Below are 16,230 nucleotides of genomic sequence, written 5' to 3'. Positions count from 1 at the left end.
AGCCCTTGCCTGCAATAAAACACTTTCGCTGACATCTTTAATTCATTTTTTGAAAAATTTTAAATGCAGTTGCCCTATTCACATCATGGTTCTTGAAATTCTGTACATGTTACCTTCCATCCCTCACTTCCATTTTAAGATTCTTCAATCTGGTTTGAATTCATCCAGTCTGTTATAATTTCCCTCACCAGGGTCACCAGTGACCTTGATTGAAAAATACTGTGAACTGCTTTCAGAGCTTTTTTTTTTTTTTTTTTTACATTCTTGGTGAATCATTTAATATTGGGATTTATTTGAAACTTTCTGTCCTAGTCCATTCAGGTTACCATAACAAAAATTCCATAAACTGGTGCTAATAAATAACACTTACTTCTTGCTGTTCTGGAGACTGGGAATTCCCAGGTTATGGTCCCAGCAGATTCAGTGCCTGATGAGGGCACTGTTCCTGGTTCATAGATAGCCATCTTTTCACTGTATCCTCATATAGCAGAGCAGGTAAGGGATCTCTGTAGGTTACTTTTATAATGCACTAATCCCATTCATGAGGACCCTTTCTTTTCTTTTCTTTTTTTTTTAAGATTTTATTTATTTATTTGACAGAGATAGAGACAGCCAGTGAGAGAGGGAACACAAGCAGGGGGAGTGGGAGAGGAAGAAGCAGGCTCATAGCAGAGAATCCTGATGTGGGGCTCGATCCCATAACACCCGGGATCACGCCCTGAGCCGAAGGCAGATGCTTAACCGCTGTGCCACCCAGGCACCCCCATGAGGGCCCTGTCTAATGACCTTATGATCTCCCAGAGGCCTCACCTCCTAATACCATCACCTTGAGAGAATTTCAACATACTAATTTTTGAGGTAGATACAAACATTCAATCCAAAGCATTCTCTCATGATTTTTCTGATATCTCTCCCTCCAAGTTTTCCCCTTTGCATTTATGACTGCTTATTCTAATATCCTTTGCTGAATCATAGAATATAGACCTCAGAAAAGTTTGAAGCAAATGGTATATCCAGGAATCATCATGATATAGATATATAAATTAAAGACAATGTTGTGAATAAGATCACCTAGAGTAAATGCATTCTGTGACAGGAGGAAAGGGACAAGTATGGAACCCAAGAAAAGCCAACTTGTAAAGAGGGTTGGAAGGTACAGACTATAGATCCCATATAAAAACAACTTTTGCTTGGAAAAATATCTAAAGCCTACATTTTTATTGTGACACATTGTTTTAGTATTACATCAGTGTGTGAACAAGAGAATAATTATCCACAGGTTCCTTTCAGATTTTGGATTCCATAATTTTAAATGAAGATAACTATTTTTTACATTTACAGCTACAATCCTAACAAAAGAAAGAATTTAAATTTTGTCATCTCCACTTTAGTGATGGAGATGGCTGAAGTCAGACCAAGTATATGGTCCAACAAAGGTGCAGGTGTCTCGTCGATGAAGGCACAACTGTGCTGGGTTTGAAGCAAACGCTACCAAAATAGAGTGAGAGTGTGGTTCCAGGGTCAGGTGCTAAGCCTGAAGTTCGTAGCTGTTGTTAGAGCTGCATCCTGGGCAGAGATTAAGATCAAAAGCCTGCCTTAAAAAATGGAAGATATATCCTCAGGTTATTCTAACAAAATTTTAGTCCATACTCAGGAAAATGTCCACATCCTCCCCACCCCCCCACTGCCCCAACAGCTCATCTCTTTTATTCTTCTTTATTCTTTTCCCAATCATGGGCAGACTTCCTATTTAATTTTTACACTCAAGATTTCAATTTCTATTATATAAAGAGAACTTCATAAAAAATCATATGATTTTGCTTTTATACCATTTTCCTAGAGGCCTAAGGAGAAACAAATTCTCTTAAAAGATGTAATGAGAGCTAAGATAATATAGTCTTACTATGCACCTTTGAAAAAAATGTTCTAGGCTCTAATATTATTATTCATGGCTTTAGTAAAACATTGTTCATTATTCCTAACATTTAGGAAGTATATCTTTATTACTTCCATTGGAATATGATCTCAGATTCTACAGCTTAGTGTATTCATTTGGGATAAAATATAAATTACAGGCCAATTTGTTGCTCTTCAAACATGTATGTATCTTCTTACTCTCATTCCACAGACTGCCATGTGCTTTACAGCTGGCAAAATCGTTTATAATCAACACTATGGCAAGTTGGGCAAGAGTTAAGCTAATTATAATATCTTCAGAATCTCATAACAAGATTTGGAAACCAACTGCCATGTGAAGATTGTTTTATTCACTCCCACAAAATCAGAAAATTATGATCAATTTGTACAGTACTGGACGCCCAAGACGTGTGGGGCTTAATAAACCTCAGTCAACAAGAAGTTCTCTTTTTAGTTCCTCTTTGATAATGAGTGGTTTTAATTTCCTTAAACACTGTGTGCTGCAAGGACTATCTGTGGGCTGGAATATTAAATTGAGCATATTGAGCTAATAGATTTTATTATTTAAGTTGGATTTTTCATTTAGAGAAGTGGGACTCAAGGCAAGTATCAAGATAATTTTTTAATCCAATCGCCCCACAAAAAAGCAAATTAATAAAATTTTTCCCTGATCATCTGATTATTTCTTAATTCTCCATTTCACCTCTAAGTACTGGGTTTGTGTAGCAAAGTAAAATATTGTATTTTAATCATTTTTTTAATTTTGTCTTCTCTCCCCATAAAAAGATGATAGTTATGAGAATGAAAATTATGCCTTTCTTTTATTTTTAACTTATTTTCCCTAATTGCTAACAAAGCAGTTAGCACATACTAGGTCTGCATAAATATTTAACAAATGAATGAAGTCAGACTCTAGCCTTAGAAAAAGGAACTTATTAAAGAATTACCTTTTTCCATTCTTATCTCTATTATCTTGTAAATTATCTAAGTATTTCTAATAACAAAATTACAATGCCACACTTCAATCAGATAGAAAGTTTATATTTCAGCTCTTTTTCTATCAGCAGAACTTCTAGAGGCACACAGTTGAGAAGAAATAAGTTAAATAATTATTGATTTATTATTGATGATTCGCCCATCAAATCGATGTGATCACTGTGCTTATTAAATGCAGATCTGTATTTTATAGGATGTGCAGGTTACATTTATTGAACACTTACTATGTGGTAGAGGTAATATGTGTTTTGCTTACATTATTCTAACTTAACCCTCTCAGCAAACTGATGGCACACATATTACTATTCGCATTTGGCAGAATAGAAAATTGAGATTTAGGGTTAAGTATCTTGCCTGATATCATGCAGCTAATAAATAATAGAGCTGTGGTCTGTCCTTAGATTGACTTCACCATCCATGCTCTGCTCATTGCACCACACAGCCAAGTACTAAAGTGATTATATGTCAGAGTGCCTCACGCTTGTCTTTGAAGCCATCATTGATTTCATTCAACAATTATTAATATGTCACAAATCTAACATATTCTTGAAGATAAATCTGATTATAAGTGTAAGGAACTCAAGAAACATTTGTTTTTTAATTTAAATAGTTCTAAAGATCCTCTCATTCCTGAGAAAACAATTAGTCCCTGCATAGCCTGATATACAAAATGTCAATTTTACATAATATTTATGAACCTGCTCAAATCTGTCAAACTTAGCTACTTTTTAAATTTGGAAACCTTCTTCCTTCAATACATTTTTGGGCTAGCTTGCTAGTTTATTAATACAAATGTCATATAGCTTAAGTTATGACACAAAAATGATTCCATTAGATTGTAACCTCAGTGCACACACATACACCCACACACTTGTCCACAGTCTCTATTAATTCACACTAATTTTGAGCTCATAATGCCTAGGCTTGTAAATAGTATATAGGAAATTTTCACATAATTTCTGGAATCTTTGAAAACTATCCCTGTTATCTAAATAGAAAAAAGTTCCTTGATATGATTTTAAGAGTATTATGGATTTTTTTAAGGTATTCTTGATCTATCTTATGAAATAAAGAGGTCAGGCTAATTGGAAACAAAGAATGGCTGTATTAAACAATGCATGTAATACCAAGCCATGCAAATATCAATCAACATGTCAATCTCCCCTGTAAAGTTACATGACTTTTCATATTAGCATTTGATTGAGTCCACCAAGGGGAGAATATGATGTAAATACAAAATGAACTTCTGAATCAAGCTCACTAAAAAAAGTACTAAAGAGACTTTTATTTTCAAGATTCCACTGTAAATCAAAGACCATGTTGTTTCTCTGGGTAGCATTAGTTAAAAAGAAAGAAGAAATAGCTAAGGAAAGGAAAGGAAAGGAAAGGAAAGGAAAGGAAAGGAAAGGAAAGGAAAGGAAAGGAAAGGAAAGGAAAAGGAAGAAAGGAAAGGAAAGAAAGAAAGAAAGAAAGAAAGAAAGAAAGAAAGAAAGAAGAAGGAAGAAAGAAAAAGGGGGGGAGGGGAGAAAGAGAGAGGGGGAGAAAGAAAGAAAATAAATAAATTCCATTGGGGTCCCACTGGCCAAAATGAGTGACCAACCAAATTGATGAAGTCAGTATGCAGGTCAAATACCTTTGCATACCAAAGCTATTATAAATTCAATAATGCTTCAATATGGAAACTTCTAATTTTTAAAGGGACATTCCCAATGCAGAGCAAATGGACTAATCATTTCAGCTTTAATAAAAACAAAGCATAAAGCATTTTAATAATCGCTTGCAGTTCATGGTAACAAAATGTGACCTATGTTAATGCAACCAACCTCCAACTGTCTCTCTAGATGCTTTCACACGGAGTTGTCACTGGTGTCACTTACCTTTGTCTAGGAACATGAATACGTTCCACTACCGTACACCCCATGTCTTCTCCAGAGATTATAAACAAAGACCAGCAATTCAGAGATAACAGATTTCTGTCTTTTCTCAGTAATTCTCCCTTCTAAGTGTAGTGGAACTGACTTCAGAAAAACAAACATAAATCCACTTACTTTGTTTCTTTTTTCTTTTTAAAGATGGAAAATAAACCATTTTACAATTCCACTGTCTTTCACTGTATTATAACACTTGATGTGATTAAGAATGTCTTTTGAACTGATAAAAGATACAGAAGTGTTAAAATGAAGGAAAGCTCATGACTTGTTTTTGTTTTGTTTTTGTTTTTTTCAAGATTTTGTTTGTTTATTTGAGAGAGAAAGAGAGGGCATGAGCAGGGCAGAGGGAGAGGGAGTAACAGACTCCCTGCTGAGCAGGGAGCCAGATGTGGGATTCAATCTCAGGATCCTGGGATCATGACCTGAGCCAAAGGCAGACACTTAACCAACTAAGCCACCCAGGTGTCCTGAAAGCTGATAGTTTTTAAGAGAAATAGTTGTGTTCAATTTTATTTAAGACTTACTTATTGCAACTAAATTTCATGACTATTGTTTTGAATCTTGAAGTAGTTGCTGTAAGTTTCATTTTTAAATTAACTTATTGGCTATTATAAATGCTCTGTTGCCACAGTTATACTTTAATACTTTGTGTCATTGAACACTTGTAGATGGCACAAATAGCTAAGATATGTAGTATAATCAAAGTATTTAAATAAAAACTAAAACAATTATTTCCACAGGTATTAACTTTCCATTTGGTGTATGTAGATGCAGTGGCATAAAGATTAATGGATATTATTAAAAATTACATTCATTTTTTTCAGATCCCAGAAGTTAGAAATGATGAGCAAGAAAATGACTATGAAGATGATATTACCTCCATTTTTACATATTCTCCCAGTAAGTGTTCCTGGATGTTATGAATATATGTATGTATGTAACATCTGTATTAAGGTACAGGTAACCGGTAAAATAAGACTGAAGAGAGCATAGGAGAGCATGGAAAGGCATTTAATTAACTGAATGACTTTTGATTTATAATACGGTAAAGATGTTACTACGTTGTCTTGCTAATTTAAATAGCTCTGTTAAGTTCAGTGTTAAATAATCAAACACCAGTCTTTCCTACCCAGAGAGAATACACAGGTCAGGTTGATACAAATATTCTATCTGACAACTCTGTTTTCTCAGTTTTTTTAAAAACAAAGTCACGTTCTTTTCCGATCTTGGTTTTCTCTGCTAGGCAACGAGAAGCTTGGACTGCAACTCTCTGTAAGATCCTTACTGGCTCTAATAGGATGTAATTCTATACTCTAATGTCTGAAGACTAATTCAGTCTTCCTGCATGTGTATAACTCTACCCATTATGCCAGATTCCACTGATGTGCAATAGCTTGTTCACCACACTCACCAGGACGTCTGATTGGCATCTCCCACTCACCATTTCCAAATCCAGAAGCCCTAATGCCTGACCCTTTCAAACCTACACTACCTGCTGACTTTCCCATCTCAGTAAGGGAAAATTCTTTCCTTGTTTAATTCCGTCCCAAAACCTGGGAGTTTCCCTTGGCTTTTTTACTTCCTCTCTCACCCCACATCCAATACAATCATATAGGACTGTTGACTCTAGCTTCACAGCTTAGCCAGCATTCAGCTGTTCCTCACTCTGCCATGATTTATCCTAGTCCACGCTGCCGTCAGCTCTCCCCTGCATTATTGCCATTGCACAGTGGTTCTCGATGAGGGACTATTTCTCATTCATAACAGAGGATGCTTGTCAAGGAACAGAAGCTGTTTTATTATCATGACTTGAGAAGGGAGGTTTACAACTGGCATTCATTGGTGGACACCAGAAATTCTACTAAGTATCCTACGATGCACAGGACACACCCCACACGACACAGGACTATTCCATCCAAAATGTCAGCAGTACTACTATTAAGAAACCCCGAGTCAGCAGCTTCCACATTTGCCATCGCTAATACTCTGTGCTTCCAGAAGGAACTAATCCCAAATTTCCCAGCACCTTCCCATCATACTTATTCTCATGATGATCTAAAAAGCCCGAGATAACATTTTCAGTCCCATCTCTGACCATGCTCTTGTTTGTTCATCCCACAGTGACATCTCACATCCCAAGCATTCTCTGGCCTCAGGGCGTTGCCCTTTTAACACTGCACAGTTGACACTCAGCTAACCATTATTGACCACTGGTTTCTCAAATGGTAGGCAAATTGACCAGCAAATCGAATACAATTAAATACCATGTCTAACCACCATACTTTGGCAAATCAGTAAACACCTTCAAAAGTTATGACATAACACAAAATAATGCTGAATATTAAACTAATGAGTCAGTGCACTGATTTTTAAAGTTATACATTTTATTTTCTTTTTAATACCAATAAAGGTGATGATAAAGGCCATCACTGATAATGACCACTTATTTATCATGACATTTTAATCCTCATAAGAACTGCTTGTAAAGAGAAAAATGTTATTTCAATTATTTAGAGAGAACACCTCATTTCCATAGATCGTTGGGACCTGGAATTGTCTTGTGTTTGAAATTCTGTGTGACTGGACTCAAGCCTCAGGCACCTTAATGGAACGGGGTGAAGCATAGCACACCTTAGTTGACAGATTTCCATTGGTATCCCCATCACTATGAAGCTTGCTAAAACTCACTGACTCACTACATCCGACTCTCCAGGGCTGGATTCCAGGTTTGGACGTTTTTGACAAGGACCAGGGAGGCTCTATGGCTTCGACAGTGCATACATAAAACATAAACACTGAATACATAGATATAAGGCGGCTACAGGTAATTTCCTATAGCATGAGTGTAATTCTAAGTTGATGATCTATTTGCCCAGACAGAAATAGTGAAGTTCCTTTGCTAGCCAGAGCCATAATTCCTTTTCAGTCGTTGTGTCATTGACTTCATCAATATTTCTAGAGACTACTTTATTTCAGGCTCAGTGTTCGGAGTTAGAGGAAGAAAGATGAATGAGATTTGTGCAAGAGGTCTCTTTCTGTTGGCTGCTCTGCTCAGGCTGCTAATTAAAGACTCTTGGTCTGCAGTTCTAGTACTGAAACTATATCTTTCTTCTTTCTCACATGAAAGGAAAGAACAATAAAAAATAAAATTCCATGTAGAAATATGGGTACAATAATGGGCATGATTTTTCCTCATGATTAATTTCTCCCATAACTGAAACGTTTCTACAGAGTAATAGTTCATTTTTTAAAAAAAAAAAAAAAAAGTCCCTTTTCTCCATACTCTGCCAATTGGCTTCTTTAGCCCAATTTCAGCTTAGCAACACTTCAAGACAACAATCTTCGGCTTTATTGTGCTGACAAGGACAACAATGCACATAGTCCCTCCAATATAGAGATTCCAAGTTTGTTTTAAAATTTTGTGAATCCTTTATTTAAAGCAGAATTTTTATAAAGAAAATTTAACCAAAAATTTTTAAGATTTAAAGTTATTGCATTATAATATCTTTTTTCAGTTCTTCCTGAGTGGTGAGAGGGTATTTACTGTGTACACTATAAAAACAAATGACGGAATCATGATTCTTAAGATGGAGGGGATTTAGATTATTTGGTTAAGCTTCAGGATAGGATAGATTTTATAGTCGATAAAACTGAGTCTTAGAAAGATTTACCTACTATTGGTGATTTGAAGCCTTCTCCACCAAAAAATATTAACACTTCCTTCAAGTAATGTTTCCAAGAATTAAGATATAATTCTTGAAGAATTAAGGTACAATTTTCTGGTGATAATTATATATTAAAATAATGATTAATAAGATCACATTATTATGATAATAATGATAATTATTGCATTATTTACAAGGGAGTTAAGGTTTATTTTTTTTCCTTGTATTTACCTTTTCCATAACTTACCTATTACTGGTTAGGTCAGTTATACTGTTTTCTAATAAAAATGCAGGGATACAGACATATATATGAATCTGCTCAAACAATAATTCTAGAGAATCAGAGTGTTATTATATGTATGTGTGTGTCGTAGAGTGAGGTAGCGAGATATGATGAGGCTTTAGCTGTTCATTTGGTAAATATTTTAAAAGCCCAAGAATTCACTAAAATTATGCATTTGTCAGCTTTCTACCGTATCAGCTCATAAAAGCTTTATTAGCAGTACTACCACTTCTGTGTGAAATTAGAAAACATGAAATGCCTCCAGATGGTGTGTTTAAATGAAATCTACCACCTTCGTCATAAACAGCCGTACAGACCCCAGCACTTCACCACGCAAGCGGGCAGGCATCGTACAGGCAGCGTGCAGGAGCTGAGACGGATGAACTGGCAGCGGAAGAAAAAGAGGATGAATCGGGCACAGAGGCCGAGCAGAGCCTAGCAGAGGTTGGCAGTGGGAGTTCTGTGAGTCAGTATGATGATGACTTGTATGTGTTCATTCCTGGAGACAATCCAGAGCCTGATTCACCAGAGCCCCTCACGAGCAACAGACCACCTCTCCCCCCGCCGCGACCTGCGGCTGCGGCCTTCCAACTGGAAAAACCTCACTGCACGTTACAGGGTAAGTTCAAGGGTAAAGCAACAACAACAAAAGTTTGACAGGCCTATGGTGCAGTGGCAAATCTGTTGCAGGGAAGATCGGCTTTTATTTTTATTTTTTTATTATGCTATGTTAGTCACCATACAGTACATCATTAGTTTTTAAAACCAAGAGCAGCTTTCCTGCTGTTCCTTAACTAAGGCCTCAGAAATCAGACATGGGATCCCTGCCACTAAAATTCACCCACCCTCCTTCCCTCTGTCCCTTTCTCTCTCCCTTTCTTTCCTTTTTTCTCCCTCCCCCACCTTCCCACCCTCCTTCCCTTCCTCCTCCCCTCCTCCCTTTCTTCTAGAACAGTCTCATTACAAAGCTTTAAGTAAGTAAAGCAATAAAACCTGGAAGGAGTTTGTAGTCCTTCACATAAAATGAACCTCAAGCATCATGTGGAAAAGTAAATGACAACTTTCCTTTTAAACAGTACTCTTAGTCGTCTGGCAAAAGGAAAAGGCTAATGTTTTACAGATTTGAAAATGACCTTGGGCACTTCACTCCGATGCTAGCTGCAGGGGAAGCAAGTGGTGAAAGGTTTAGCACGTACTGTACTCAGTATATTGCTGAAGCAGAACAGTTAAATGGCTCTATCACATTTTTCCCCACATGCAGGAATGACCTGTGTAATGAAGGGTGAGGGGGTTTGGAGGGAAGGGGGGTGGAGGTTCCATCAAGAGGAGTTCCTTATTGGGCTGGAGCGTTCAACAGCCTAACAGACTTCCAAGCTCCAGGTTCACCCTACAGTCACTAATTATCACCCACTTTATTGATCACTGTTTTATATCTGCTTTCCAAATTCAAAAAGTGTTCTTACAGTGAAGTTTTAATTAGAAAGATGAAAGAAATACCTATTATTAAACTCCATTTGGCATTATGCTTTTTAGCTGTTGAGTCCTAGAGGGCTATAAAGTATACACTGTTTCAAAAAAAGTGAATTTTGAAGCCATGAAATCTAGCATTTGCATCATTGAAGGCCTGTCTCTGTAAAGGTTGAAGTCAATGACCATAAACCTTTACTAAGGTTATACACTGTATTTAGAGATGAAAAGTCCTCCTTAATGGAAAGTATGGAAAACTTCATGGGCAGTCCTCTGATTCTTTCACTCATTAAACAAATACTTGATTACCTACTGTGTGCCAAGGACTTATAGACCACTGCGATGGATCAGTGCAGTACATGTATCAATACTGGGGGTGGGGAGAGAGATCTAGATAAGCGGCGCACTGACAATAAAATTCTGTTATATTTTCTCACTTTTTACAGATGTAATTTTATGTAATTATTAAAATAAATTGTTAAGAAGACAATTATTGTCTTTTATCAGGTTAAATCTCTTAAAGGGGCGAATTACAAATCATATCTCCCCTCATGTAAATTTTAGACGTAGTGTGTTGGTTAGAAGGTCTAAAAACCCTCTTTAGAGAGTATTCACCAGATATCTAAAACCAGAATTGTAACATTGGCTGATATAGCTTCTGAAAAGTACCAAATAGAAAAAGAAAGATAAAACCAAAAAAAATCCCCATTTTTTATTTTAAAACTGTACTTTTACATTTTCTATGCAATGTTACTTTTGATCTCATCTTTTCATAAGGCTAATATGGGAAATACTGTAAATGGAAAATAAAATGTCAATGTTTTTTCTTAAAGTTCTTTGATTAAGGTCTTTGAAAGTAGGACTTCTTTTTNTTTTTTTTTTTTTTTTTTTTTTTTTTTTTTTTTTTTGCCAGAGACTTTGTATGGGTTCTTTGACTTCAATTAGTGATACCATCGGAATTGTCTTCTAGAACTAGTTTCCATATGCTCTCAAATTACCAAAAAAGAGAGGCCACCTCCTCATGTCCTGAGCATCAGATAACCCATGATGGATTTATGGGAATATTCACTGGAGTAAACAATATCATAAAACACTATAGAACACTTATTAGTTTATAAAGAACATATTGTCCCTTTTTATCTTCACAACACACTTGCAAGGCAACAATCACTGTGATCCCACTTTGACTCAGACCCCAGACCACAGAGCCTGTAATTAGAATGTACCAAATACTTCTATAAACAGGCTTCCTCAGCTTTTAAGATTCTTCTCTTTGTTATACACTCTTCCTCTATTTTTTTTTCAAAATTTAGAATGATAGGAGTGATTTACTTTCATGTTTATTTACTAATGTACAACTTGAATTAAGAATGTTCAGGCCCCAATCTGACATGAACAGTGGAATCTGATACATTGGGAAATAAGAAAGTAAAATGTGTTATTTCTGGTGCAAGCTCAACTTTAGAAAGAGTTGGGAAGGAAGGTGGGTGGAGAAACAAAGGGAGTTAACAGCTCAGGAAATGGGTTGATAAAAGTAAGATAGTTGACACATTCCGCTAAAAATGAAACTGTAAAAATGTTTCCCACACACTTAATCTGGTTTCACCTGTTATGCTGTCAGTGAAACAGAAGTCATGAAGTCAAAATCTCAGTACCATATTATTCATAGGGAGAAAGGCAAGTCACGGTGATTTGGAAGTTAGCGCTAGGCATGTAGGCATTAGTACTTCTTGGCTTAACCTAACTGGAACAATCAGATTTAAGACTCCTTCCGGGTAGGAGCTCAGCCTCTCCTCAAGAGCCTACCCAAAACAATTCCCGAACTACTTAAGATAATATATTTTATTCTGCTCTACAACTTATCTTTTTCCTTAACTTCTACATTTTTCCACTAAAATATCCATAGATAACCTAAATTCTTTTGGTGGGATTGTCACCAAAGAGGAAGAATAGTTCTCCCTTAGGTCATGTGCATGAATCTCTTAGAACAACCCAGAAAAGCAATGATTTTTCAGTCAATAACTGAAATCCTTTCCATTTTATTGTTTTCATTAATGCTTTAAGCAAAATATCTGTCAAAAGTCTAATTTTTTAAAAGATTTTATTTATTTATTTGAGAGAGAGAGTGGGCGGGGAGGGACGGAAGGAGAGGGAAAGAGAGTCTCAAGCAGACTCCACGCTGAGCTCGGAGCCAGACGGGGGGGCTCAATCCCACAACCCTGAGATCACAACCTGAGCCATAAACAAGAGTCAGATGCTTAACTATGCCACTCAGGTGCCCCAAGGACTAAGTTTTAGTAAAATTCTCATTGGTGTAGCAGAGAGTCATCAAAATGTTTTCCAATGTATTCATTAACCGAAGTATGTGATACCTTTGTCTTCTAAATAACTGCTACTAAAATATTTTAATACATTCTTTAAACAATATGTAAAGATTTTACTGAATATTAAAACCATATACGATTATTCTTTTCTTATGAATTAATCTTCAGGTCATTGATTATCCATGCCACCTTGTCACAAACTCTATTTTCAGTGTTCTTTATTTAAGAATGAGGTTCATGCTGGCTTATGGACATCAGGAGTTGCATTTTGGAGCCTCATTTTGTCAAGCCACAGTGAGACTTCCTGTAAGAAACAAAGTAATGGCATGTTTGGCTAGTCCCCCTGTCATTTTCAGAGAACTTGAATGTTAGGCAAAGCACCCAGTGCAAGCCCTATGAAAGATGAAATGACTTAAAGTGAAAAAAAAAAATCTTAGCATATTCTGCTTGAAAAACAAGTTTTCAGGGGCACCTGGGTGGCACAGAGGTTAAGCATCTGCCTTCGGCTCAGGGCGTGATCCCGGCATTATGGGATCGAGCCCCACATCGGGCTCCTCTGCTGTGAGCCTGCTTCTTCCTCTCCCACTCCCCCTGGCTTGTGTTCCCTCTCTCGCTGACTGTCTCTATCTCTGTCGAATAAATAAATAAAATCTTTAAAAAAAAAAGTTTTCAAAGCGTTTGGAATTTGAGGCTTAGTTTTATCATTTATATTTATATTAAATCCGTTATAAATTATGTGGAAAATACTTATATGTTTATTTATATGTCTTCAAAGAAGTCCATGTTTTAAACAAACCTTTTTTTTTAAAGATTATATTTTTAAGTAATCTCTACTCCCAACGTGGGGCTCAAACTTAGTGCCCTGAGATGAAGAGTCACATGCTCCATTGACGGAGTCAGCCAGGACCCCAAACAAACTTTTTAAACTTTTTTTAAACAAAGTTAACAATTACAAACTGCAGGAGGATATGTTAGTAAACTATATGGTGTACTTTTCTTTTTGAAATTTATGAGACAATATATAAATTATTTGGGGGGAGTTTCAAAGAAGTGACAGATGGACATCAATAATATTGCATATAATAGAAGAGTAACCACCATCTAAATATTTCATGAGCAGGCAAAATTGGGGAAGGCCAAATGGAAAGAAGTCAAAATTGGTGTGATCTCGGAGCAAGACAAGAAACAGGAGGTGAACCCAAAGAAGAAGACAAGAAAGGAGATGAAAAGGAGCAGGAGAAGGAGGAAGACCCATACACGTTTGTTGAGATAGATGACAGTGACTATGACATGATACTGGCCAATATGAGTACAAAGAAAAAACTGGGGAGTCGGTCTTTCATTATAAACAGACCTCCTGCCCCTACACCTCGACCCACAAATATCCCTCCAAAAGAGGAAACCACACCTTACATAGCTCAAGGTAATATTTTTTGTTATTGGTTGTGTGTGCAAGTGTTTGGAGGGTGGGAGGACTTGTCCTCTTTTTGGTGGGGTCAAAAACCCCAAAGATGAAAAATTATTTTCAAGTCATAGGTGAGTTGTATTGGCTATTTTTAAATTTAGAAGCACAATGAATAAAAAAAATAAGAATAGTGGGTAGTGTTCTGGTTCATTAAAGAAGGATAATTTTGACAAATTATCCAAAATACATGAAACCACAGCTTGTGTGGAGAAATTCTATTTGAAAATTTTCTATAATTCTATAAGAGGGAAGCTCAACTCCTATGAATAATTTGCAACACAAGAAAAGAAGTAAATACTTAACATTTGACCCAGCTTTACTTTTTGCTCCTAATTCCACTTAAAATAACTTTAAAAACCTAAAAAGTTGTGAATACTAGAATCTCAGATATGCAACCACAATTACTTTGATCATTGCACTTCACCCCAACAATTAAGATTCACTTCATCTGTCATAGAATTTCTACTTCAGTTTAGACTTCAATTCTTCTTTCTCATTTTCTACTCAGTTGAATCTAAATAAAAAGCTAACAGATCCTCGGGCACCTGGGTGGCGCAGTCGTTGGGCATCTGCCTTTGGCTCAGGGTGTGATCCCGGCTTTCTGGGATCAAACCCCACATCAGGCTCCTCTGCTGGGAGCCTGCTTCTTCCTCTCCCACTCCGCCTGCTGTGTTCCCTCTCTCGCTGGCTGTCTCTCTGTCAAATAAATAAATAAAAATCTTAAAAAAAAACTAACAGATCCTTGAGCTTTCTTGTATATTCTGGTTTGATGGAGTCTACAAGTCCCCAGTGTCTGAGAGATGACTTTTTTTTTAAAAGATTTTATTTATTTATTCAACAGAGATAGAGACAGCCAGCGAGAGAGGGAACACAAGCAGGGGGAGTGGGAGAGGAAGAAGCAGGCTCATAGCGGAGGAGCCTGATGTGGGGCTCAATCCCACAACGCAGGGATCATGCCCTGAGCCGAAGGCAGACGCTTAACCGCTGTGCCACCCAGGCGCCCCCCCCCTTTTTTTTAAAGATTTTATTTATTTGAGAGATGACTTTTATTTATCCGTGCATTGTAAGCATGTGCATTGAGTGCTTTTTTGGGCTAAAATACCATACTAGGAACTGAGAAAATGGGATAAAACAATTTCTTCATCCTTAAGGAATTCGTGGGTGACAGATATGCAAATAAATATCCAGAGTACAGTGTGACACTTTATTAGAGATTTTTTGAACAAAATGTTTGGACACAAACAAAATGTTTGGGGGATTACCTAGAATAAAACCGAGAAGCAATCAATTATACATTCAAATAATTTAAACCAAGTACTCAAACAGAACATTTAAATATATACTACAAACCTACCCAAAAGAAGCACAGTTAGTCATCTGTGCTTCATATGTTGAAAAGAAACCATTCTGTTGCTCAAGCATTATGTTTTGAGAAATTTGTATAAGGAAATTTAGCAAGTATATATAATTACCAGTGTACAATATATTTACTCAACAGTGATCTACTGCTGATAATGTTCAAGAAACTATTAAAAATTAGAAAATAAGAACAAAATAATAAATATGTCAGCTAAAAGAAAATATCAGCTGGAACAATTATCTAGATTATTAAGGCAGAGATTAGCTGTAATTAGAAATTCTTAGATAGTCCAACATAGTGACGTCTAGGACATTACTAGCTCTTAGACAAGGATATTATCTCCCAATAAATATTTTTTAAAGCGAGAATATCAATACAGCTCAACACAAGAATTTAGTTGTATTAGAGAAATTTCTGAACTGGTACTTCACCCTCTGTATCCCAAACCTTGGGGAGTTCTCAGGACCACAAGTAGACACTCCCATGTTGCAGTGTTCTATTTTTTGCATTTTATCTTCTCGTCCTTCTATAGGCTGTCATATTCTTACTTTCCATCAGCTCTTTCTTGTTCTCTATTTGTTCTTTTTTTTTTTTTTTTAGATTTTATTTATTTATTTAACAGAGAGAGAGCACGAGCCAGGGGGAGGGACAGAGGGAGAAGTAGGCTCCCCGCTGAGCAGGGAGCCCAATATGGGACTTGATCCCAGGACCCTGGGATCATGACCTGAGCCAAAGGCAGACACTCAACCAACTGAGCCACCCAGGCACCCCATTTGTTCTTTTTTTATAACATTATTTTCTCTTTCTTTGGCAGTGGTGAGG

General features: G+C 36.6%; 1 protein-coding gene across 2 annotated transcripts in view; it reads left to right on the top strand.

Annotated features, from left to right (window-relative positions):
* BANK1 (B cell scaffold protein with ankyrin repeats 1) overlaps positions 1-16,230 on the top strand; it is a 279,554-nt gene that overhangs the window by 226,525 nt on the left and 36,799 nt on the right. Inside the window, exons 8-10 of one of the 2 annotated variants that reach the window (XM_011221343.3) lie at positions 5,669-5,744; positions 9,100-9,411; positions 13,704-14,006. In XM_011221343.3, the coding sequence (XP_011219645.1) occupies positions 5,669-5,744; positions 9,100-9,411; positions 13,704-14,006 (691 nt within the window). The remainder of the gene's footprint in view (positions 1-5,668; positions 5,745-9,099; positions 9,412-13,703; positions 14,007-16,230) is intronic. The other variant, XM_034671448.1, reaches the window with a different exon arrangement.

This window comes from Ailuropoda melanoleuca, chromosome 11, assembly GCF_002007445.2.
Source record: "Ailuropoda melanoleuca isolate Jingjing chromosome 11, ASM200744v2, whole genome shotgun sequence".
NCBI lineage: Eukaryota > Metazoa > Chordata > Mammalia > Carnivora > Ursidae > Ailuropoda > Ailuropoda melanoleuca.
Note: the sequence above shows the minus strand (reverse complement) of the source record. Positions and strands in the feature narration are given on the sequence as shown.